Source organism: Oryx dammah, unplaced genomic scaffold (assembly GCF_014754425.2).
Source record: "Oryx dammah isolate SB20612 unplaced genomic scaffold, SCBI_Odam_1.1 HiC_scaffold_2, whole genome shotgun sequence".
NCBI lineage: Eukaryota > Metazoa > Chordata > Mammalia > Artiodactyla > Bovidae > Oryx > Oryx dammah.
This window is the reverse complement of record NW_024070186.1, coordinates 176,501,577-176,528,239: the sequence shown is the minus strand read 5'-3', so window position 1 is coordinate 176,528,239 and position 26,663 is coordinate 176,501,577. Positions and strand designations below refer to the sequence as shown.

General features: G+C 37.8%; 1 protein-coding gene across 1 annotated transcript in view; it reads right to left on the bottom strand.

Annotated features, from left to right (window-relative positions):
• Nucleotides 1-26,663, bottom strand: part of LOC120882554 (ATP-binding cassette sub-family A member 3-like) — a 208,714-nt gene that overhangs the window by 145,250 nt on the left and 36,801 nt on the right. The window contains exons 6-9 of the mRNA XM_040266571.1: nucleotides 21,799-21,909; nucleotides 20,922-21,039; nucleotides 6,726-6,899; nucleotides 2,766-2,947 (exon numbers count right to left, since the gene is read on the bottom strand). Coding sequence (XP_040122505.1) covers nucleotides 2,766-2,947; nucleotides 6,726-6,899; nucleotides 20,922-21,039; nucleotides 21,799-21,909 — 585 coding nt within the window. The remainder of the gene's footprint in view (nucleotides 1-2,765; nucleotides 2,948-6,725; nucleotides 6,900-20,921; nucleotides 21,040-21,798; nucleotides 21,910-26,663) is intronic.

Below are 26,663 nucleotides of genomic sequence, written 5' to 3'. Positions count from 1 at the left end.
GATTAGTAATTACTAGGGACTTGGGATAGGGGAAAATGGGATATGACTTCTTAATGAGTACAGAATTTTATTTCTGGGTGATGAAAAGAGTTTGGAACTAGATATGTGCATGTTTGGGGGTTCCTTGGTGGCTCAATGATAAAGAATCCAGCTACTAATGCAGGAGACACAGAAGACGTGGGTTTTATCTCCGGGAAGATCCCCTGGAGGAGGAACTGGAAAGCCACTCCAGTGCTCTTGCCCATACAATCCCATGGACATAGGGGTACCGTCCAGGATTCTGTCCCTGCTGGCTATACTCCACTGGGTTGTAAAGAGCTGGACACGACTGAGCAACTGAGCACGGCACATAGGCATGTGCATGTACACTGTAAATGTACAAAATGTCATCACCTGTTCACTTTTAATTTTAAGTTATATGAATTTCACCTAAATTAAAGCATTAAATGTGGAAAAAAATGAGGCACTATAAAATTAAAAGCACTTTAGCTTGGTTTACTTTATGAGATACAGGAAATCTGCTACATACTTTCAGGCGTTATTTTGTTGTTGTTTGGTCACTAAGTTGAGTCTGATTCTTTCCGACACCATGGACTGTAGCATGCCAGGCTCCTCTGTCCTTCACTATCTCCTGGAGTTTGCTGAAATTCATGTCCATAGAGTCAGTGATACTACCTAACCATCTCATCCTTGGCCACCTCCTTCTCCTTTTGCCTTCAATCTTTCCCAGCTTTAGGGTTTTTTCCAATAAGTTGGCTCTTTGCACCAGGTGGCCAAGTATTGCAGCTTAAGCTTCAGCAACAGTCCCTCCAATGAATATTCAGCATTGATTTCCTTTAAGATTGACTGGTTTGATCTCCTTGCAGTCCAAGGGATTCTCAAGAGTCTTCTCCAGCACCACAGTTTGAAAGCATCAAATCTCCAATGCTCAGCCTTCTTTATGGTCCAATCCTCACATGTGTACATGACTACTGTAAAAATTATATCTTTGACTATACAGACCTCAGCAAAATAATGTCTCTGCTTTTAATATGCTAACTATGCTTTCCTTCCAAGGAGAAAGTGTCTTTTAATTTCATGGCTGCAGTCACCAGTGATTTTGGAGCCCAAGACAATAAAAATCTGTCACTGCTTCCATTTTCCCCCTTCTATTCGCCATTAAGTGATGGGACCAGACACTAGGATCTTAGTTTTTTGAATGTTGAGTGTTAAGCCACTTTTTAACTCTACTCTTTCACCCTCATCAAGAGGCTCTTTAGTCCTCGTCACCTTCTGCTATTAGAGCAGTATCATCTTCATATCTGAGGTTGTTGATATTTTTCCCTGCAATCTTTATTCCATCTTATGATTCATCCAGTCTTGCATTTTGCATGATGTATTCTGCATACTAGTTAAATAAGCAGGGCAACAATATACGGCCCTGTCATAGTCCTTTCCCAATTTTGAACCAGTCAGTTGTTTCATGTCTGGTTCGAAATGCTGCTTCTTGACCTGCATACAGATTTTTTTCAGGAGACAGGTAAGGTGATATTTTACTTCTATCTCTTTAAGAATTTTCCCCAGTTTTTTGTGATTCACACACTCAAAGGCTTTAGCATAGTCGATGAAGCAGAAGTAGATGTTTTTCTGGAACTCCCTTGCTTTTTTCAGTGAGCCAATGTATGTTGGCAATTTGATCTCTGGTTCCTCTGCCTTTTCTAAACTCACCTTATACATCTGGAAGTTCTCAGTTCACGTACCTCTGACAATGCTAAAGAATGTTCAAACTACCATACAATTGTGCTCGTTTCACATACTAGCAACGTTAAGCTCAAAATCCTTCAAGTTAGGCTTCAGAGGTACGTGAACTGAGAAATAGCGACAGACATGCTCTTGGGCTCCAAAACCACTGCTGATGGTGACTGCAGCCATGAAATTAAAAGATGTTCCTTGGAAGAAAAGCTATGACAAACCTAGACGGTATATTAAAAAGAAGACATTACTTAGCTGACAAAGGTCCATCTAGTCAAAGCTATGGTTTTTCCAGTAATCATGTATGGATGTGAGAGTTGGACTATAAAGAAAGTTGAGTGCCAAAGAATTGATGGTTTTGAACTGTGGTGTGGAGAAGACTCTTGAAGGTCCCTTGGACTGCAAGGGGATCCAACCAGTTAGTCCTACAGGAGATCAGTCCTGAATATTCATTGGAAGGACTGATGTTAAAGCTGAAACTCCAATACTTTGGCCACCTGATGCAAAGAACTGACTCATTAGAAGAGACCTTGATGCTGGGAAAGATTGAAGGCAGGAGGAGAAGGGGATGACAGAGGATGAGATGGATGGTATCACTGACTCAATGGACATGAGTTTGACCAAGCTCTGGGAGTTGGTGATGGACAGGGAAGCCTGGTGACCTGCAGTCCATGGGGTTACACAGTTGGACTGAGCAACTGAACTGAGCTTAACCCTCCACTCACCAGGATCTAAGAAACTATCACATATGAACTTAATAGGGAACATAGTTTACAGACACTTTTACATTTCTTTATTCTCCAAATTAATCCATTATGTACTACTTGACTGAAGAAGGGCTACATTACTCACAGTGTTTTAATGTACAGGGTTTCAGTATCTTATTCATACTGTTCATCTGCACATGTGGAAGGCCTTTAAAGTATATCAAGAAATGGCTAGTATTTCAGTATAGATGGTATGCAAATGATTCTGTACATGCCCTTGCTCATAAGGACTATGGTTTTCACAACAATAGCAGCATTAGAACTCACCATAAGAAAAAAGTACCATGGTTGAGGTATGCCATACTGCCCTGGAAAGACAGCTTCTATGTACCAGGTCACAAGGCCATACAAGAAAGCATCAATTACAAGCATTCCCATCATATAGCCAAAGGTGAGCTCATCCTCAAGGGTGGCTGGTGTCCAAATGTTATTCCAGTTAACACCAGTTTCTGAAATAAAAGGAGATATAAACCATAAATGACAGCTCTGTGACTGAAAGAGCAAAAAACAAAACAAAACAAAACAAAAAACGGTTGATAATCTAAATTTTACCAAGGTGCATTATCTATATGGTGATACCCTTAGTAATTAGTTCATCCAAGAAAATGATGGAATATATAATAACATTGATTTCTTTCCTCCTCCATTGAAAATCTACAAAAATAGGAATGATTGAGATAAAGTCAATGACTAAAACAAAAATAAAGAGTAACAAAAAGCCAAGAAAAAAAAAAAGACCTATTAGAAACTATCCCTCTACTTTTCTGCTAATGTTAAGTTCCCACTGGAATAACCATTAGTATATACACATTTGGAAAAACATTTACTATAACTAGAGAAGGATGATTACCAAGTAGAAGAGAAGAAGTTTTGCTGACAGTACTGATGGAAGGGGAAAAACATGTCAGCAAAAGATGACAAGTAGCACAACTGAAAAAGCATCAGGGCTTGCAGTGAACTCCCCATGCAAATAAGAAAGATATTAAACACAGTGGCCCATGAAACCCATCCTGCCTTCAACTTTAGCCCTTCTCCTATAGCTCAGCACCATGAGAAGAATGTTCATAAACATCGTGTCTTTGAGAAAGCTATATAAGCAGAGGTACTAGCCTGAGAAAAAAGGATTTGGATAATTAAAGGTGATTATCAAAATGAAAGCCGTCTGAGAGGCAATGAACAGTACATTAGAAAATGTAGAAAAAAAAAGAATGCACAATACAAACTTCAGGAAGTCTATCATAACTTGAGAAATTCTGCTACTGAAATAAAATAGGAGTTCCTGAAAAACAAAAGTAATACAAAAAAAGAAAGAGCAAATGATTAATAAAATAACTTCACAAAAATAACTCAGAAAATTAAAATTGTTTTAGTTTTAATTCTGTTGCAGATTAAGCCAATGAAAATTAATTAATTAAACCTAGTAAATTTTCTAATGCTTCATGTATAAAGTAAGAATGACGTAAGTATCCACAAAGAAATCTTATATATATTCCTATGATTGGCTATTCCTTTGGATTAGACTGTTGTTCACAGATGAGAAAACTATCTTCAATCCTCATTAATCAATAAATGCAATGAAATTCCCACTAAAGATTAACAAGATTTTTCATAGAATTTGGCAAAGTTATCCTAAAGTTCAAGAGGTAAGCAAAGTGATAAGAATGACTGAAGAGCAATAAGGTATGAAGACAAGACCAACAGATATTAAGACTTATTATAAAGCTATAATGAGTAAAACCACCATGGTATTGACACAAAAAGAGACTAAAAAAGAATGGAAACTATTAATATCACTAGAACCAGATCCATGCATGTATTGAAATGTGATGTGAAATAGGTGAAATGAAAAAGCAACAGAGAACAATAGACATTCCACTAAATTGTTGTAAAAGCTTGATTTTCATGTGAAAAATAAATAAAATTAGATATAGCAACTTTATGCTTATTGAAAATCCAGGTGTAAAAATTAAAAAATATAAAATTTAAAAGAAAATATACGATTATCTTTATGACTCTGAGTATTGAAGGATTTCTTGAAGATGACACAAGTGTACAAATTAAAGGAAAAGACTGACAAACCTGATTATATTATAGTATTTTTTTTGGAAAAAAGATACCATGAACACAAGTTAAATGAATCACAGTCTAAGGTTAGTTATTTACATTGTGGATAACTGTAGCCATGAAATTAAAAGATGCTTGCTCCTTAGGAGAAAAGCTATGACAAACTTAGGCAGCATATTAAAAAGCAGTAACATCACTTTGCGGACAAAGCTCTGTATAGTCAAAGCCATGGCTTTTCCAGCAGTCATGTATGGATGTGAGAGTTGAACCACAAAGATGGCTGAGCACTGAAGAATTGATGTTTTTGAACTGTGGTGCTGGAGAAGACTCTGGAGAGTCCCATGGACAGCAAGGAGATCAAACCAGTCAATCTTAAAGGAAATCAACCTTGAATATTCATTGGAAGGACTGATGCTGAAGGTGCAATACTTTGGCCACCTGATATGAAGAATGGACTTATTGGAAAAGACCCTTATGCTGGGAAAGATTGAGGGCAGGAGGAGAAGGAGGTGACAGAGGATGAGATGGTTGGATGGCATAGCCAACTGAGTGGACATGAGTTTGAGCAAACTCTGGGAGATCATGAAGGACAAAGAAATCTGGTGTGCTGCAGTCCATGGGACTGCAAAGAGTCAGACACGACTGAGCGACTGAACAACAACTTACAACATTTAGACAATTCAAATACTTTTATGTAGCAAGAAAGCCTTCTTTTTCTCCCTTAAAATTGATAGATTTAGATGCTATTTTTTACTTAGCATAAAAGATAAAATAATTCCATGGTGTAAAGGATATAGAATTTTGAATTGCTCCCCAATTTACAGTCCATTTCTCCTTATCTTATGATGTTCTGGCATTTTGTGTCCTGGGAGCAGCAGTGCAAATGTCCATTTGAAAAGGATGTCCCTTCTAAAAATGAAGACAAGTAGGAAAGGCAGCCCCTCACGTCACATAAGAAAAGAAGGAAAAGAAGGTATAGAGGACAGGTACATGGATCCTTGGCTTTCCTATTTCAGGGAAACCCTGGTGACATATTCAGGTGGGATCATGTAGAATATCCAACATTGCATGATTGGTGGCATTGTTATTGTCAGAGTAAGGCAGCTAGATAAATAAACCCAAAGTGATGTTACTGGCCCCTCATACCTTAAAAGTCACACTCAGAGCTTGCATAACTTTCCAAGTATTTATAAAGGCCAAAGAGTCTCAGAGAGAGCCAGAGGAAGGCAAAGAACTGAATGAGGATTTTTAAGGCTAGATGTACTAGCCAGAACCATGTTTCTAACAGATGCGAGCCAAACATAAAGAGTCACACTTCAGTTTGCAAGAGTCCATAAAGCAGCTAGGTACTCTACTATAGATATAAAAGACCCAGATGATACCACATGTATCTGAGGCCACCATGTCCCTCCATCATAAGAGATCTCATAAATTTCCATCCCCTTCAACACTATTTTGAAGAATATGAGAAGGAAAGAGATGTCTGAAAAACTGACTCATTCAGAGGAACCTGAGTAAATCACTAAATTAGACTTACATTTATTTTCTTCAGCACAGTAGTGCTGAGTTTGGAGGAAAATTAGTTACAGGAAATAAAGACCCTATATTTGCTTTTTACATGAGAGTAGTATAATGTATTATTGGAACAGATGTAGAAAAACCCATGTATTACTGGTGGGAGAATAAATAGATTTACTCTTTTTGAAGATTATCATAATAGTAATTAAATTAAGCTATGAATACCATATTAGATATTTTATTTAGGAATTTATTTATTTATATATTAGTATTCACACCATATGAGAAAATATGTGAATACTATTGAGGGCAGTAGCATAAAGTTGGAAAATTCTTAAGCATATATTGATAAAGAATGGTTAATTATAATACCTCTTTGCAATGAAATACTAAATAGCTTTGTAAAAGAAAAGGGTCTATCTCTATGTGGGAAGAGGTCTAACATATACTTTTAAGTAAAAAAGGAAAGCTATAGAATAGAAGGTTAATTCACACAATTGCCTTCATAATAAAAACACAAATCTGGAAATAAATAATTTTTATAGTATGTTCTTACCTCTTTACCCATAGTCCCACCTACACTGCCTCCTTCTACATTTCTAGGAATCAAATAGAAAAGGCAAAATTTCCAAGGCAAATGCTTACGTTTTGTTTCGAACTTGACAAGGAGTTTAATCCCCAGTGCCAAAGCAATATTTGGGCTGAGACAGGCAGCTACCTTCATGCTGAAGTTTATCTGTCCATAGTATTGAGAAATGGAATTAAATGGAAAGAAACTGGCAAAATATATGAAGCTTCCAGCAGAAGCAGCCAAATGGGCTGCAAATAAGAAGGAAATTATAAGGTCAATTTAAAGCAATAAACAAAATAATGAATTATAAATAAATTATAAATAAGTTCATAAGAATACACTAAATGTTTTCATAAGAAAAAAAAAGAATACACTAAAGGATAAGAATGTAAACTCTATGAGGGAAGAGAATTTATCTTTTTCACCCTCATATCATCGATGTCTGAAACACAATATGTGTTCAGTTCAGTTCTGTTCAGTTGCTCAGTCATGTCAGACTCTTTGTGACCCCATGAATTGCAGCATGCCAGGCCTCCCTGTCCATCATCATCTCCCAGAGTTCACTCAAACTCACGTCCATTGAGTCAGTGATGCCATCCAGCCATCTCATCCTCTGTCGTCCTCTTCTCCTCCTGCCCCCAATCCCTCCCAGTCTTTTCCAATGAGTCAACTCTTCCCATCAGGTGGCCAAAGTACTGGAGTTTCAGCTTTAGCATCAGTCCTTCCAATGAACACCCAGGACTGATCTCCTTTAGAATGGACTGGTTCGATCTCCTTGCAGTCCAAGGGACTCTCAAGAGTCTTTTCCAACACCACAGTTCAAAAGCATCAATTCTTTGGCACTCAGCTTTCTTCACAGTCCAACTCTCACATCCATACATGACTACTGGAAAAACCATAGCCTTGACTAGACGGGCCTTTGTTGGCAAAGTAGTGTCTCTGTTTTTGAATATGCTATCTAGGTTGGTCATAACTTTCCTTCCAAGGAGTAAGCGTCTTAATTTCATGGCTGCAATCACCATCTGCAGTGATTTTGGAGGCCCCCCAAATAAAGTGTGACACTGTTTCCACTGTTTTCCCATCTGTTTCCCATTAAGTGATGGGACCAGATGCCATGATCTTCGTTTTCTGAATGTTGAGCTTTGAGCCAACTTTTTCACTCTCCTCTTTCACTTTCATCAAGAGGCTTTTTAGTTCCATACATATTTATTAAATGAATGAATTAATGTATAAGATGACAATGTATAGGATATTTACCACATACAATAAAAATGTGCAGCCATTTAAACAAAGAATCACTCTTACATTTGTTCCTTTCTCCTTTTTAAAACTTATTTATTCATTATTACTTCGTTTGGAGAATTATAAATGTACACCACTAGTATTAACATAAATTTAATATCTTAGTGTTTCTAGAATTTGAAATTATGGGTAGAATAATAAGCCATGGATGAAGTTTTTAACACATGCTTTCAATCTAAATTATGATAGTCAAAAGAGAATAGTTAAATAGATAGTTAAGTATTGAGAGTTGGATATGATTAGGTCCATAAATACAGGCTCCTGTAAGCTAGAAAAAGAATTTTTGTCAAGATTATCATTGAGACAGGAGATCAAGATGGTGGAGTAAGTGGATGTGGTGCTCACTTCCCTTCATGAACACATAAAAAAATATACATACACATGTAGAATAATTCTCACTGAAAACTAACTGCAAACAGGTAGAAAGATTACTGTAAAATCAAAGTTCTAAGAAAGATACTCATAGAATATGATAGGATGGGAAGAAAAACAATCAGGTTGGAACCTGTGTCCTTGGGAAGGGAATCAGAGATTGCATGGGTGGACATTTGCCATGGGGACTGAGCAGGCTGAGCCACAGACTGGGTGTCCCAGCTCGTGCGTCCTATATGGAGGAGACAAGCCCCTTGGCTGGTTGGAGAACCATGGAGACAGAAAAGAAGGCTGGAGATGCCTGGACTCCACTTGTGAGGAATGTTCAGGTGCTCACTTGCCGCAGGCAAGGCTGAGAAAGATCTTTTCTAGCAGCTGCAGGGTTTCCTGAGACCACCTCCCTACACTCCCCAGCCCAAGCCAAGCAAAAACACTAGCACTGCTCACGCCACACTACAGTGTGGCCCTGGAGCTAGGGTGGTCAGGATTAAAGACTCAAACTTGGGATGCAGAGACAACCCAGCCCCAAGGATGAGCCCAGGTGGGTGGTGGCCATTTTTGGCACCTTCTCAAGTGGTGTCCTAGAAACAACCCAGACTTTTGACGCCAGCAAGGCTGCTGGGCTTCCCACAATTGCCTGTGTGCCCTTGTCCAAGCTGAAAAAACTCTTTGGCCCCACTCACAGCACACATAGTGTGGCACTAGATCTAGGACAGTCACGACTGGGGAAGAGATGTGATTATCAGCTGCATCTGAGCAGAGTGGCAGAAGCCCACACAGGCAAAACATTGGACTCCTTTTACGTGCATATGCCCACTTGCTTCAGCACACCCCTCCTTTGAGGCAAAAGTCCTGGTAAGTACCCTGTAAAGTGAAAAGGTTACAATTATATTGTCACCCTTCTTATTTATCTGATAAACAACATCAGATATGCAGATGACACCACCCTTATGGCAGGAAGAGCCTCTTGGTGAAGGTGGAAGGTGGGAGAGGAGAGTAAAACAGGACTGATGCTGAAGCTGAAGCTCCAATACTTTGGCCACCTGATCTGAAGAGCTGACTCATTGGAAAAGACCCTGATGCTGGGAAAGACTGAAGGCAGGAAGAGAACGGGATGACAGAGGACAAGATGCTTGGACAGCATCACCAACTCAATGGACATGAGTTTGAGCAAACTCCAGGAGATGTTTAAGGACAGGGAAACCTAGCATGCTTCAGTCTATGGGGTCGCAAAAAATTCAGACATGACTGAATGACTGAATAACAAAGCACCTATTTATGGTAAAAACTCTCTAGAAAGCAGCATAAAGGGAACCTAAAACATTGTAATGACCATTTATGACAAACCTCTGGCAAACATCCTACACAATGGTGAGAAGCTGAGAATATTTTTTTCCAAGATCACGAACATGAAAAGGATGTCCACTCTCACCAATTTTATTCAACATAATTTTGCTATAGCAGTCAGAGAAGAAAAGGAAATAAAGGGAATAAAAATTGGAAAAGAAGAAGTAAAACTTTCACTGTTTGCAGATGACATGATACTATAAATAGAAGATCCTAAAGATGCTACCAGGAAACCACTAGGGCTCATCAATGAATCTGGTAAAGTTGTGGGTAACAAAATTAACAGAGAAATCTATTGCATTTCTACACACTAACAACAGAAGATCAGAAAGAGAAATTCAAGAAGCAATTTCATTTACTACTGTATCAAAAAGAGTAACATACCTAGGAATAAGCCTACCTAAGGAAACAAAACACCTGTACTCTGAAAACTACAAGATGCTGATGAAAGCAACCAAAGAAGACACAAACAGATGAAAGACATGCCATGGTCATGGATTGGAAGAATCAACATAGTCAAACAAGGAAATCTAAAGACTGAATGCAATCCCTATCAAATTGCCAATGGCATTTTTCCAGAATTGGAACAAAAAATCCAAAACTTTGTATGGAGAAACAAAGGCCTCCATGTAATGAAAGCAATCTCGAGAGAGAAAACAGAGCTGGAAGAATCAGGCTCCCTGACTTCATATTATATTACAAAGCTATAGTCATCAAAACAGTATGGTACTGCCACAAAAACAGAAATATAGACCAATGGAAAAGAAATCAGCTATGAAAATATTAGTCACTCAGTCATGTCTGACTCTTTGCAAACCTATGGATTAATTGCAGCCCACCAGGCTCCTTCGTCCATGGAATTCTCCAGGCAAGAATACTGAAGTTTGCCATTTCCTTCTCCAGGGGCATCTTCCCGACCCAGAGATCAAACCCAAGTCTCTTGCGTCTCCTGCATTGCAGGCAGATTATTTACCATCTGAGCCACCAGGGAAGCCTGTTAACCAGCTATAACTCAACACCAAAAAAAGTTAAAAATAAATAAAAATCCAAGGTATTTGAGCTATAACTAGGTTCCTTTCATGTCTTGGTTATTTTAAATAATGCTGTAATGGGGTACAGACATCTCTTTGAGAAGTAATTTCAATTCCTTTGATGTATACCTAGAAGTGGGATTGCTGTATCTTATGGTAACTCTATTTGTAATTTTTTGAGAAACCTCAAAACTGTTCTACAGAGTGGCTAAAACAATGTATATTCCACCAACTGTATATAAAGTTCCTTTATTCTCCACATCCTCACCAACAGTTGCTATATTTTGTAATCTTGGTAATAGCCAACCTAACAGTTGTGATAATTGAATTTGAATTCCAGATGATCACATTATGAAATTTAAATTTAAATGTCAAGTTTTGAAAAAATTGACAAGGAATACAGAGAAACAAGTGAGGAGAAAATAAATCAACAACAGTTATCCCTGAGAAAGACCAGATGGTGGACGTTCTAGATCAACAGATTTAGAAAATGTTCTAAGATGCTCACACAGCTAAAGAAAGATGAGGATAAACTCAAGAAAATGATGTACGAACAAAACAAAATATCAATAAAGAAGTGAAAAACATAGGAAGGAATAAAGAAATTCTGAAGCTGAATAATACAATAAAAGCAATGAATATTCAGTAGAGTGTTTCAAAATTGAATTTTCACAGTGAACTTTCTCAGTGAACTTTCAGTTCAGTTCAGTTCAGTCACTCAGTCATGTCCGACTCTTTGTGACCCCATGAATCACAGCACGCCAGGCCTCCCTGTCCATCACCAACTGCTGGAGTTTACTCAAACTCATGTCCATCAAGTCAGTGATGCTATCCAGCCATCTCATCCTCTGTCGTCCCTTTCTCTTCCTGCTCCCAATCCCTCCCAGCATCAGGGTCTTTTCTAATGAGTCAACTCTTCGCATGAGGTGGCCAAAGTATTGGAGTTTCAGCTTCAGCATCAGTCCTTCCAATGAACACCCAGGACTGATCTCCTTTAGGATGGACTGGCTGGATCTCCTTGCAGTCCAAGGGACTCTCAAGAGTCTTCTCCAACACCACAGTTCAAAAGCATCAATTCTTTGGCACTCAGCTTTCTTCACAGTCCAACCCTCTCATCCATACATGACCACTGGAAAAACCATAGCCTTGACTAGAAGGACCTTTGTTAGCAAAGTAATGTCTCTGCTTTTGAATATGCTATCTAGGTTGGTCATAACTTTTCTTCCAAGGAGTAAGCATTTTTTAATTTCATGGCTGCAATCACCATCTGCAATGATTTTGGAACCCCCCAAAATTAAGTCAGCCACTATTTCCACTGTTTCCCCATCGATTTCCCATGAAGTGATGGGACCAGCAAACTCTAAATAGCATGACATTCAGAAGACTGACAATAAGCACATTATAATCAAGTTGTTAAAATCTAAAGACAAAGAGTTTGGAAAGGAGCAAAAGAGGATCATATGCAAAGATACTCATATGATTATTGGAAGAATTTCTAAACAGAAAGTTTGAAGGTCAGGAGGCTGTGGGTGAATATATTCAGATTTCTCAAGGAAAAAATTTGGTAAAAACCAAGAATTCTTAATGCTTCAAACTGCTCTTTTAAGATGAAGGAGAGATGAGTAACAAATAAATAAAAATTACCTGTCCTGGAGTCTTTCAGGTTGAAATAAATATAGTTGAGACTATATGAACAAGCAAAGATCTCCAGTAAGAGTAAATTCATGTACAATTATTAAAGCTAGTATTACTGTATCAACTATACCTCAACTTAAAAAGAGGAATCAGGAGAATCTGAGTCCGAGAAGATTATGTGATGATCAAAGTAGAGGTTGGAATGATGCAATTGCCAAAAGAGTTCATAAGCCAAGAAATGTTGAGTGTTTTCAAAAATGGGAAAAAGGCAAGAAAATGTATTTTTTACTATAGGCTCCAAAGGAATACAGTAGTGCTTCTTTTAGCCAAGTGCACACAGGACAGTCTTCAGGATAGAGCATATGTTAGGCCACAAATCAAATCACAAAACTTTTGAGTTAAGATAAATATCATATAAACAATCTTCTTCAACTACAAGAGGACTAGAATACTGAAAAGAAAATTGAAAAATTTACAATTTTGTGGAAGTTAAACAGTATACTCTTGAACAACAAATGGATCAAAAAAGAAATAGCAAGAGAAATTAAAAGGTATATAGAGATGAATAAAAATGAAAACATAACATTAAATGAATTGTAAGCAGTACTATGGGGCAAAATTATAGCTATAACTGCTTACTTTGAAAAAAAGGTAGGATCTCCAATCAATAAATTAACTTCAAAACTTAAGAAACTTGACAAAAACAAACAAAATTGGAAACTATCAATAAAAAATAGAAAGCTAGAATAAAGAAGGATATGTTTGTTAATAATAAAGATTATGGCAGAAATAAATAAAATAGAGAATTGAAAAATAGTAGGGAAAATAAACACATGTGGAACTTAGAAAAATGGGACTGATGAAGTTACTTACAAAGCAGAAGTGACTTAGAGTTAGAATATGAAGCTATGGCTACCTGGGGAGAAGGTTAGGGTGAAGGATAAATCAGGAACTTGGGATAAACAAACACACACTGTATACACAAGATAGATAACCAACAAGGATGTATCATATAGCACAGGGAACTCTATTCAATATTCTGTGATAACCTGAGAAAAAAATCTTAAAGAGAGTGGGTATACATATATTAATATGCATAACAGAATTACTTTGCTGTACACCTGAAACACAATATTGCAAATAAACTATACACTAATAAAATTAAAATATTAAAAAAACACAAGACAAAGAAAAAGTACTAAGATTTTCAATCCATAAGCACAGGATATCTTTCCCTTTATCTATATTTGCTTTAATTTCTGGTCAATGTTTCAAGTGAACAAGTCTTTCACCTCCTTGGTTTATTTTATTCTTTTTGATGCTATTGTAAGAGGGAAGATTTCCTTCTTTTTTGAGTAGTTCATTGTTAATATATAAAAATATAATTGATTTTTGTATCAGTTACTTTAGTGAATTTTTTATTTTATTTTTTTATTCTTCCATTTTTTATTTTTTATTTTTATTTTTAAATTTTATTTTTTTACTTTACAATACTGTATTGGTTTTGCCATACATTGACATGAATTTATTTTAAAAAATTTATTTAAATTGGAGGATAATTATTTACAATATTGTGATGGTTTTTGCCTTACATTAATATGAATCAGCCATAGGCATACATTTGCCCCCTCCATTCTGTACCCACCTCCCTCCTTAATCCATCCCTTCAGGTTGTCACAGAGCACTAGCTTTGGGTGCCTTCTGTCATACATCAAACTCCCAACGACTATCTATTTTACATATGGTAATGAATATGTTTTAATGCTATTCTCTCAAATCATCCCACCTACTCCTTCTCCTACTGAATCCAAAAGTTTGTTCTTTATGCCTGTGTCTCCTTTGCTGCCCTGCACATAGGTTCCTTAGTACATCTTTTTGGATTCCACAGATATGTGTTAACATATGGTATTTGTCTTTCTTTTTCTGACTTACTTACCTCTGTATAACAGGCCTAGGTTCATTCACCTCGTTAGAACTGCCTTAAATGTGTTCCTTTTTATAGCTGAGTAATATCCCATTGTCTATATATACCACAACTTCTTTATCCATTCATCTGCTGATGGACATTTAGGTTGCTTCCATGTCCTAGCTGTTGTAAATAGTGCTGCAATGAACACTGAGGTTTTGTTGTTCATTCACTCATTTGTGTCCAACTCTCTGTGACCCCACAGGCTTCCCTGTCCTTCACTATCTCCTAGAGTTTGCTCAAACTCATTTCCATTGAGTCGATGATGCCATCCAACAATCTCATCCTCTATTGCCCACTTCTCCTGCCCTCAATCTTTCCCAGCATCAGGATCTTTTCCAATGAGTCGGCTCTTTAGAACAGGTGACCAAAGTATTGGAGGTTTGATCTCCTTGAGGTCCAAGGGACTCTCAAGATTCTTCTCCAACACTACAGTTCAAAAGCATCAATTCTTTGGCGCTCAGCTTTCTTTATACTCCAACTCTCACATCCATATGTGACTACTGGAAAAATCATAGCTTTGACTAGATGGACCTTTGTCAGGAAAGTAATGTCTCTGCTTTTTAATATGCTCTCTAGGTTGGTCATAGCTCTACTTCCAAGGAGGAAGCCTCTTTTAATTTCATGGCAGCAGTCACCATCTGCAGTGATTTTGGAGCCCCCCAAATTAAAGTCTGTCACTTTCCATTCTTTCCCCATCTATTTGCCATGAAGTGATGGGACGAGATGCCATGATCTTCACTTTTTGAATGTTGAGTTTTAAGCCAGATTTTTCTCTCTCCTTTTTCACCTTCATTAAAAGTCTCCTTAGCCCTTCTTCACTTTCTGCCATAAGGGTGGTGTCATCTGCATATCTGAGGTTATTGATATTTCTCCTGACAATCTTGATTCCAGCTTGTGCTTCATCCAGCCTGGCATTTCACATGATGTACCCTGCACATAAGTTAAATAAGCAGGGCTATTCACTTTAAAACTCTTTTAACTGTCTTTAACTATTTTCTTTACTTAAATTGAACACCAGATTGGATGGATAATGTTATAATTTTGCTTCATCTATCAAATTTGATCTAATAAACACCAGAGAAGTAAAACAGTCTATTATACTTATGCCTATTTTTACCCATTTCCATGTTCTTTTCTTGGTGGAGTTCAGAGATTTCTGTTATCTCCTTTCTGCTCAGGAAACTTCCTTTAGCCATTCTTTAATGGTAGTTTTGTAAAACAAATCTCTGTCTTCCTCCTTCTATGGATTTATTTCCTATTTATTCCTGGAGGATAGTTTTCCTGGATACAGAGTTCACTGTTGGCATTTCTTTTCTTCAGCACTTGGAAAAACATGCTGCTTCCTTCTAGTTTAGATGAGAAGTGTGGTTATTCAAACTGACATTCTTCTATAAATAATGGATTATTTTTTCTGTCTGCTTGTTAGGTTTTTTTCATGGTCTTTAGTTTTCAGAAGTTTAATTATGATGTGTCTTGGCATGAATTTCTTCGAGTTTATCCAATTTGGCGTTACCCAATTTCTTGAGACAATATATGTCTGTCTCTCACCAGACTTGATAAAATTTCAGCCATTATTTCTTTGAATGCTTTTTTATTTTGAAAACTTTTTCAGTCCCACATTTTTCCTACTCTTCTTTTGAAACTTCATTGATACAAATAAGTGTTAGATATGTGGTTATTGTCCTACATGTCCTTGAGATTCTATATATTTTTCAGTGTATTTTCTCTTATTCAGAATGTGATTCTACTGAATCTGTCTTCAATTTAACTTATTCTATCTTATCTTTATTCTACATAAGCTTTAAACTTGCTGTTATATTTTTCTATGATTTCCATTTGTTTTTAAAATAATTTCTATTTCTTTGCTGAGATTTCTATTTACCGATTTGTTTTCATAATTTCTTGCTGAAGCCATTTTTATGATGGCTGCTTATATTGCTTGCCTACAATTTTAATACCTGCTTCATCTTAGTGCTGTGTCTTTTGCAGTGAATGTCATTTCTCATTAATACTGTGATTTTCCTGGTTCTTTGTATGAGTGATTTTCTATCATGTCCTAAGCATTTTAGGTAAAATGAGACTATGAATCCTAATCTTTTTTAAAAAGCAGGCAGCACACAAAGGTCAGATGGGTGTGGCTGTTCCTCTTCCCTGCTGACACTTCCCTGGGAAAAGCAGGGCACTGATATACACTGCCTCATTGCAGACAGATGAGGTGGAAGTTTGGACCTCTCTCTGGCCTTGCTAACACCTTTATGAAAGTGGGGCACTGACTCATACCACCTTTTAACCTCTGACGGAGGAAGCTTAGCTCTCTACTGGGCTTCACTGATGCTAGATGATGGGAGATGCAGAAGGAGTGCTGACTAGTTTTGCACACTTGTTCAGTTTCTTATTGCTGTTGGGTAGATGTGGAAGATTAGCTGATGGCAAGGATGCTTATTAGAACTGATTTGTACTACCTGTTAAGTATTATTGATACTGTATGTGGATGGAAACTTAATTCACTACTGGACACTGATGGCAGTAAACTGGCAAGGGAATTATTAATTGAATAGTGCCTGACTCTGGAAAGATGGGATTGAGATGGAGGATCAACTTCTTTGTTGACTCTGACTCAGCCATGAATACAGAGGTGCAGTGGTTTTTCACTTAGTGTTGGGCTGGAATAGGGCAAGTATTGCCAAAATCTTTTCTATTGTTAGGGCACCAACTTCCTAGTCTTTTGGTGTGGGAAAACAGGCTTTGTTTGGAACTTTTTGTATGTTGTTAGTTATAGACTAGACACTTTTGAAGTGCTTTTTCAAAGATATATGAGTAGCAGTAAGAAATCCCAAGAAAGTAAAGGTCAAGTCAATTCCTCAAGTTTCAAGGTTTCTAGGCAGCCTTTTTTCTTCTTTATAACTTTTGGGAGCTTTCTATTCTTGTCATAGCTGAGATTTTTAATTTTGAGGAGAACTTGGGCTGAATTAAAAATAAGTTTGATCTCCTTGCAGTCCAAGGGACTCTCAAGAGTCTTCTCCAACACTACAGTCCAGAAGCATCAACCCTTTGGTATTCAGCTTTCTTTACAGTCCAACTCTCACATCCATACATGACTACTGGAAAAACCATAGCCTTGACGAGATGGACCTTTGTTGTCAAAGTAATGTCTCTGCTTTTTAACATGCTGTCTAGGTTTGTCATAGCTTTTCTTCCAAGGAGCAAGTGTCTTTCAATTTCATGATGGCAGTCACCATCTGCAGTGATTTTGGAGCCCCCAAAATAAAATCTGTCACTGTTTCCATTGTTTTCCCATCTATTTGCCATGAAGTGATGGGACCAGATGCCATAATCTTAGTTTTCTGAATGTTGAGTTTTTTTTTTTTTATTTTTTATTTTACTTTACAATTCTGTATTGGTTTTGCCATACATCGACATGAATCCACCACGGGTGCACATGTGCTCCCAAACATGAACCCCCCTCCCACCCCCCTCCCCACAACATCTCCCTGGGTCATCCCCGCGCACCAGCCCCAAGCATGCCATATTCTGCATCGGACATAGACTGGCATGAATGTTGAGTTTTAAGTCAGTTTTTTCACTCTCCTCTTTCACTTTCATCAAGAGGCTCTTTAGTTCTTCTTCACTTTCTGCCATAAAGGAGGTGTCATCTGCATATCTGAGGTTATTGATATTTCTCCTGGCAATCTTGATTCTAGTTTGTGCTTCATCCAGCCCAGCGTTTCTCATGATGTACTCTGCATATAAGTTAAATAAGCAGGGTGACAATATAGAGCCTTGATGTACTCCTTTCCCCATCTGGAACCAGTCTGTTGTTCCATGTCCAGTTCTAACCATTGCTTCTTGACCTGCATGCAGATTTCTCAGGAGACAGGTAAGGTGGTCTGGTACTCCCATCTCTTTAAGAATTTACCAGAGTTTGGTGTGATCCACACAGTCAAAGGCTTTGGTGTAGTCAATAAAGCTCAGTCAAACCAGTCAATCCTAAAGGAAATCAGTTCTGAATATTCATTGGAAAGACTAAAGCTGAAACTCCAATACTTTGGCCCCTGATGCGAAGAACTGACTCATCTGAAAAGACCCTGATGCTGGGAAAGATTGAAGGTGGGAGGAGAAGGGGACAACAGAAGATGGCATCATCGACTCAATGGACATAAGTCTGAGTCAACTCTGGGAGTTGGTGATGGACAGGGACGCCTCGCATGCTGCAGTCCACAGGGTCACAAAGAGTTGGACATGACTGAGCAACTGAACTGAAAAATAAGTTAAAATAATATTAATATTTTAATTGTTCTAGATGGAAGAGTCATTCTAATTATTTAGTCTATTATACCACCAGAAATGTCTTTTTTCTTAAGTTTTTATAAATACACTAACTCTTGTCTGACAATCTTATTATTTTTTTTACAATCTTATTTTGATTTTCAACACATTATTTTCTGTTTTAGCTCAACATACTATTCTTCTTTATCCACAATTTTGTTGATTGTTTTGTTGAGGTCCTCAAGACCACCTCTGGATTCAGTCACTTTCTAGGACAATTCAAGGATATGGCATATAGTCATGCTCAAGAGTTATGGTGAATAAATAATGATGCTATAATAACAATGTAAGGATACAAAGCCCATTCATTGAAGGGAAAAGGAGCATGGGGCAAAGTGCAGATGGAAACAGGCACAAGTTTACAAGAGTTCTCTCTCAGTGAAATCACACAGGTTATGTTTAATTCCTCTAGCAAGGAATTGTGACAACATATATAAAATACTGTTGGCCAGATATTCATTAGAGATTGAGGGACTAAGGTTTTTGTTGGGAGCTTGTCACATAGGTGTACATAACATATATCGACTCAAGACTCCCAGAAAGAAAGCCTGTGTTTAGTATAAAAACTGCTTGTACAAGCACTTTAGGAACCATGAGCCACTCTTACTATTTAGAGAATGGGGAGAATCTTCTAAAAATTTAAGTTCTTAGATGCCAAGCAAAGGTCAACCTTTCTAGGAAGGCTTTCTAAGGAAATGAGTTTCAGGCCTGCTATGTTAATTCCTTTCAGTACAATTCTGAATACTAATTGTGAATTGTGAAGACCAATCAGCTGATATTTGTGATAATATGCAGGTCAGGAAGCAACAGTTAGAACTGGACATGGAATAACAGACTGGTTCCAAATAGGAAAAGGAGTACGTCAAGGTTGTATATTGTCACCCTGCTTATTCAACTTATCTGCAGAGTACATCATGAGAAATGCTGGGCTGGATGAAACACAAGCTGGAATCAAGTTTGCTGGGAGAAATATCAATAACCTCAGATATGCAGATGATACCACCCTTATGGCAGAAAGTGAAGAACTGAAGAGCCTCTTGATGAAAGTGAAAGAGGAGAGTGAAAAAGTTTGTTTAAAGCTCAACATTCAGAAAACTAAAATCATGGCATCTGGTCCCATCACTTCATAGCAAATAGATGGGGAACCAGTGTCAGACTTTATTTTGGGGGGCTCCAAAATCACTTCAGATGGTGACTGCAGCTGTGAAATTAAAAGATGTTTACTCCTTGGAAGGAAAGTTATGACCAAACTAGAGAGCATATTAAAAAGCAGAGACATTACTTTGCCAACAAAGGTCTGTCTAGTTAATGATTTTTCCAGTAGTCACGTATGGATGTGAGAGTTGGAGTATAAAGAAAGCTGAGCACCGAAGAATTGATGCTTTTGAACTGTGGCCATCTGATGCGAAGAGCTGACTCATTTGAAAAGACCCTTATGCTGGGAAAGATTGAAGGCGGGAGGAGAAGGGGACAACAGAGCATATGGTTGGATGGCATCATCGACTCAATGGACATGAGTTTGAGTAAACTCCTGGAGTTGGTGATGGACAGGGAGGCCTGGCGTGCTGCAGTCCATGGGCCTACAAAGAGTTGGACATGACTGAGCAACTGAACTGAACTGAAGTGATTAAAGGTTATATTTTGATACTTAAAAGTCTTACTGCAAAAATATATTTATACACTAAAATTATTTAATAGGGACTCTACTTGTTCAATACATAAAATACAGGAGGAATAATGCTTAATAGGTGTGGTATAAAAAAGAAATATTCCTTAATTTTGGGGGAAGTTATTAAAACTTGTCAATAGAAAATTATTTCTATAAGATCTGTAGTAGGCCAATCTGGGGTTATCCGATGATATATATCTTTCTCATGTGGGCTTTCACAAAGAATCAATTTTTCTTTGTCTATGTATGTGATACAGTGTCTTACCACATGGTAAGTACACAAAGGACATGCTGAATAAATGAATGAATGAATACCTCCTTCCCTTGATTTGCTTTTGGAAGTGATTTGAAATCAACTTCTGCAGGAAGCACTGTATAATTTATCCTCAGTTCCAACTGGTAACAATCTTATTTTATATACTGTTTTTATACATGCATTGGGCAGTATTAAATTTCAGTGCACCCTCCACCTCCTGTCAAATCATTTCATGTGCAATTCATCTATGTTAGAATGTATGCCAAGACTGCATGTGAGATAGCTACATGGAACTCCCAAATATGGCCTTATTTTTGGTCCATTAAAATGGTAATTCTATTACAGGAGAAGTCTTAGACTCACCTTTATTAAAGAATGTGCTAACCATAAAGCCAAAGAATATTGAAGCAATGGCATAACACATAAGAAAGACAAAGATGAAACTATAGTCACTGTAGCAGAAGACTGGATCATCGAAAATCTACAATAAAACAATTATGACATCTTGTAAAATATGCAATAAGTAGTACCATATAAACACAAGGGAAGAGAGAGAAAACTATGGCCCCGAAGAAACAGATCACACTGCCCAGTGACTGAAACTCAACAAGATGCCAAGTTAACTAATTAACATTTCTTACAGAAGGATTCATGTTTTTCTCAGAGATTTGGCAGTGTCTGAATTTCCATAAAAGCCATTTTCATTCTCTTGAAAACCTGAGACTAATCAGTCCATACTATGATTGCTTTTTCCTTCCCAAAGGATAGTTGTAGCAGGTTGCAATCCACTGGAACTAAAATGTTAGATGTAACAGCCATATATGGCATGTAGCTATTAAACACTTGAAACATTAAGCACTTGAAACATAGCTAGTGTGACTGAGGAGCTGACTTTTATTTTCATTGAATTTTAGTTATTTTTAACTTAAACTCAAAAGATAAAACAGTGTCAAATACAGATAAAGTATTTCTAATGAAAATACAGTGTACAAATTGAGATGTGCTCTAAATATGAAACATACACTGGAGTTATAAGTATTTAGTATAGAAAAGAATGTAAAATATCTCAATTTTTAAATTGCATACTGAAATAATATTTTGTATATATTGGCTAAATAATATACATTATTAAAATAATTTCACCTTTTCCTTTTTAAAACTTCTAGTAGCTACTAAAATCCTAATAGTACATGTATGACTCATTTCTACTGGGCAGCATGAAACTAACACTTGCCTTGGCAAAGACTAACACACATATCAAACAGACAATAAAGATATAAAAAAAGAAGAACATGAAGAAATACGCAGCCCAGATCATCCAACTTTTAAGTCCAATTGTAAGCTGGTACTCCTGTAGGAAATTCAAAACAAATAAAATATTAAATATATCAGCAATTCATAACATTTTCACATACATTTAAAAACTACATTCTCATAAAAACATATTTAAATGGATAATATCATTTTACGAGTGAAAAAATCAAGGCTTAGAAAGTCGTGTGTGTTGATTACACTTACACAGTTAGTAAGGGCAGTTCAGTTCAGTTCAGTCGCTCAGTCGTGTCCAACTCTTTGCAAACCCATGAATTGCAGCACTCCAGGTCTCCCTGTCCATCACCAACTCCCGGAGTTCACTCAGACTCACATCCATTGAGTCAGTGATGCCATCCAGCCATCTCATTCTCTGTTGTTCCTTTCTCCTCCTGCCCCCGATCCCTCCCATCACCAGGGTCTTTTCCAATGAGTCAACTCTTCCCACCAGGTGGCCAAAGTACTGGAGTTTCAGCTTCAGCATCAGTCCTTCCAAAGAACACCCAGGACTGATCTCCTTTAGAATGGACTGGTTCGATCTCCTTGCTGTCCAAGGGACTCTCAAGAGTCTTCTCCAACACCACAGTTCAAAAGCATCAATTCTTCGGTGCTCAGCTTTCTTCACAGTCCAACTCTCACATCCATACATGACCACTGGAAAAACCATAGCCTTGACTACATGGACCTTTATTGGCAAAGTAATGTCTCTGCTTTTCAATATGCTAGCTAGGTTGGTCATAACTTTCCTTCCAAGGAGCAAGCGTCTTTTAATTTCATGGCTGCAGTCACCATCAGCAGTGATTTTGGAGCCAAAAAAAAAAAAAAAATAAAGTCTGACACTGTTTCCACTGTTTCCCCATCTATTTCCCATGAAGTGATGGGACCAGATGCCATGATCTTAGTTTTCTTCATGTTGAGCTTTAAGCCAACTTTTTCACTCTCCTCTTTCACTTTCATCAAGAGGCTTTTTAGTTCCTCTTCACTTTCTGCCATAAGGGTGGTGTCATCTGCATATCTGAGGTTATTGATATTTCTCCCAGCAATCTTGATTCCAGCTTGTGTTTCTTCCAGTCCAGTGTTTCTCATGATGTACTCTGCATAGAAGTTAAATACGCAGGGTGACAATATACTGCCTTGATGTAATCCTTTTCCTATTTGGAACCAGTCTGTTGTTCCATGTCCAGTTCTAACTGTTGCTTCCTGACCTGCATACAGATTTCTCAAGAGGCAGGTCAGGTGGTCTGGTATTCCCATCTCTTTCAGAATTTTCCACAGTTTATTGTGATCCACACAGTCAAAGGCTTTGGCATAGTCAATAAAACAGAAATAGATGTTTTTCTGGAACTCTCTTGCTTTTCCATGATCCAGCAGATGTTGGCAATTTGATCTCTGGTTCCTCTGCCTTTTCTAAAACCAGCTTGAACATCAGGAAGTTCATGGTTCATGTATTGCTAAAGCCTGGTTTGGAGAATTTTGAGCATTACTTTACTAGCATGTGAGATGAGTGCAATTGTGCGGTAGTTTGAGCATTCTTTGGCATTTCCTTTTTTTGGGATTGGAATGAAAACTGACCTTTTCCAGTCCTGTGTCCACCGCTGTTTTCCAAATTTGTTGGCATATTGAGTGCAGCACTTTCACAGCATCATCTTTCACTAGCTTTGTTCGTAGTGATGCTTTCTAAGACCCACTTGACTTCACATTCCAGGATGTCTGGCTCTAGATGAGTGATCACACCATCGTCATCATCCAGGTCGTGAAGATCTTTTTTGTACAGTTCTTCTGTGTATTCTTGCCATCTCTTCTTAATATCTTCTGCTTCTGTTAGGTCCATACCATTTCTGTCCTTTATCGAGCCCATCTTTGCATGAAATATTCCCTTGGTATCTCTAATGTTCTTGAAGAGATCTCTAGTCTTTCCCATCCTGTTCTTTTCCTCTATTTCTTTGCACTGATCACTGAAGAAGGCTTTCTTATCTCTCTTTGCTATTCTTTGGAACTCTGCATTCAGATGCTTATATCTTTCCTTTTCTCCTTGGCTTTTCGCTTCTCTTCTTTTCACAGCTATTTGTAAGGCTTCCCCAGACAGCCATTTTGCTTTTTTGCATTTCTTTTCCATGGGGATGGTCTTGATCCCTGTCTCCTGTACAATGTCACGAACCTCATTCCATACTTCATCAGGCACTCATCTATCATATCTAGGCCCTTAAATCTATTTCTCACTTCCACTGACAGAATGTGGTCCACTGGAGAAGGGAATGGCAAACCACTTCAGTATTCTTGCCTTGAGAACCCCATGAACAGTATGAAAAGGCAAAATGGTAGGATACTGAAAAAGGTACTCCCCAGGTCAGTAGATGCCCAATATGCTACTGGAGATCAGTGGAGAAATAACTCCAGAAAGAATGAAGGGATGGAGCCAAAGCAAAAACAATACACAGCTGTGGATGTGACTGGTGATAGAAGCAAGGTCCAATGCTGTAAAGAGCAATATTGCATAGGAACTTGGAATGTCAGGTCCATGAATCAAGGCACATTGGAAGTGGTCAAACAAGAGATGACAAGAGTGAACGTCAACATTCTAGGAATCAGCAAACTAAAATGGACTGGAATGGGTGAATTTAACTCAGATGATCATTATATCTACTACTGTGGGCAGGAATCCCTTAGAAGAAATGGAGTAGCCATCACGGTCAGCAAAAGAGTCCAAAATGCAGTACTTGGACACACTCTCAAAAATGACAGAATGATCTCTGTTTGTTTCCAAGGCAAACCATTCAGTATCACAGTAATCCAAGTCTATGCCCCAACCAGTAATGCTGAGGAACCTGACATTGAACAGTTCTATGAAGACCTACAAGACCTTTTAGAACTAACACCCAAAAAAGATGTCCTTTTCACTATAGGGGACTGGAATGCAAAAGTAGGAAGTCAAGAAACACCTGGAGTAACAGGCAAATATGGCCTTGGAATGTGGAATGAAGCAGGGCAAAGACTATTGGAGTTTTGCCAAGAAAATGCACTGGTCATTAAGACTCTACACATGGACATCCCAGACGGTTAACACTGAAATCAGATTGATTATATTCTCTGCAGCAAAAGATAGAGAAGCTCCATACAGTCAACAAAAACAAGACCAGGAGCTGACTGTGGTTCAGATCATGAACTCCTTATTACCAAATTCAGACTGAAATTGAAGAAAGCAGGGAAAACTGCTAGACCATTCAGGTATGATCTAAATCAAATCCCTTATGATTATACAGTGGAAGTGAGAAATAGTAAGGGCAGTACTGACATTCAAATCTTTTTCTCTTGAGTTCAGAAATCTTTTGTCAACATTACACCTAGTATTAAACCAAAATGGAGAGCATTTAAAATTAAACTTTGAAATATCGAGATTAAGATCTCTTTTCCATTATATCCACTTCCAGGGATATTAGATAAATGTGTTTATGGCTTCTTTCTTTTTTAAAAAATTCAATTGTAAATTTGAAGTCAGCAGTACTTCTTATACTTGTTCTTTGTAGGCAATGAGTCTTTTCCTTCCCTCTAGTTTGCCTCTGAGCTTTTTGGAACTGTGGTTTGATGTCTAACATTAATTTTGTAAAATCTCTGCCATTATTTCTTTAACTCTATTTTCACATCTCCTTTATGAATTTCAATTATATACACGCCATATCATTGACAGTGTCCTATAGCTTTTCAATGTTTTCTTCTGGATCTTTACATAGTGTTTTCTTTTTTCACTTAAGTTTGTGTAATTTCAACTTTCTTGTACTCAATTTTTGATTTTTTCCTCATCAAGGTCAAATCTACTTATGAGTCTGTCAAACGCATTCTTCATTTTTGTCAGCAAGCTTTTTTTAATTTCTAGCAATCCCATTTGACTCCTTATAGCTTGCTGTTTCCAATCAGTTCAGTTCAGTTCAGTTCAGTTGCTCAGTCATGTCTGATTCTTTGCAACCCCACGGACTGCAGCATACCAGGCCTCCCTGTCCATCACCAACTTCCAGAGTTGACTCAAACTCATGTCCATTGAGTCGGTGATGCCATCCTCTGTCATCCCCTTCTCCCACCTTCAATCTTTCCCAGCATCAGGGTCTTTTCAAATCAGTCAGTTCTTCGCATCAGGTGGCCAAAGTACTGGAGTTTCAGGTTCAACATCAGTCCTTCCAATGAACATTCAGGACTGATTTCCTTTAGGATGGACTGGTTGGATCTCCTTGCAGTCCAAGGGACTCTCAAGAGTCTTCTCCCACACCACAGTTCAAAAGCATCCATTTTTCAGTGCTCAGCTGTTTCCAATAGCATTACCTATCTGATCATGCATGTTATCTGACGTGCTGAAAAGAGAAAGCTTGACATTACTATTTTTAAAGACGGCATGTTTGCAAGATTGGCCTTTGGTTGGTATATGGAAATTTGGCTGATAAACCACTCCCTTCACTGATATAAAACATTTTCTAAATGATAAGTGTAGCTGACTATGCCTAAACTGTTTGGACAAATAATATGGTGTATGCTGGATATCTGCTATCTAGGAGTGTGGAATTTTGGTATGTGGTAGGCCAAAGGTGCTTATATACAATAACCAGCATGCCAGTCAAAACCTTGGATGCTGAGTCTCTAATGGATTTCTCTGGACAAGAACATCACAAATATGTTGCTGGATTTTCATCACTGGTGCAAGAGTATGCCGTGTGACCTCTTGTGAAATTACTTGCCGAAGCCTGCAGGTTAATTCCTCTAGGTTTTGCCTGTGTCATTTTCTCTTATGATTCAGCTATCACCTACACT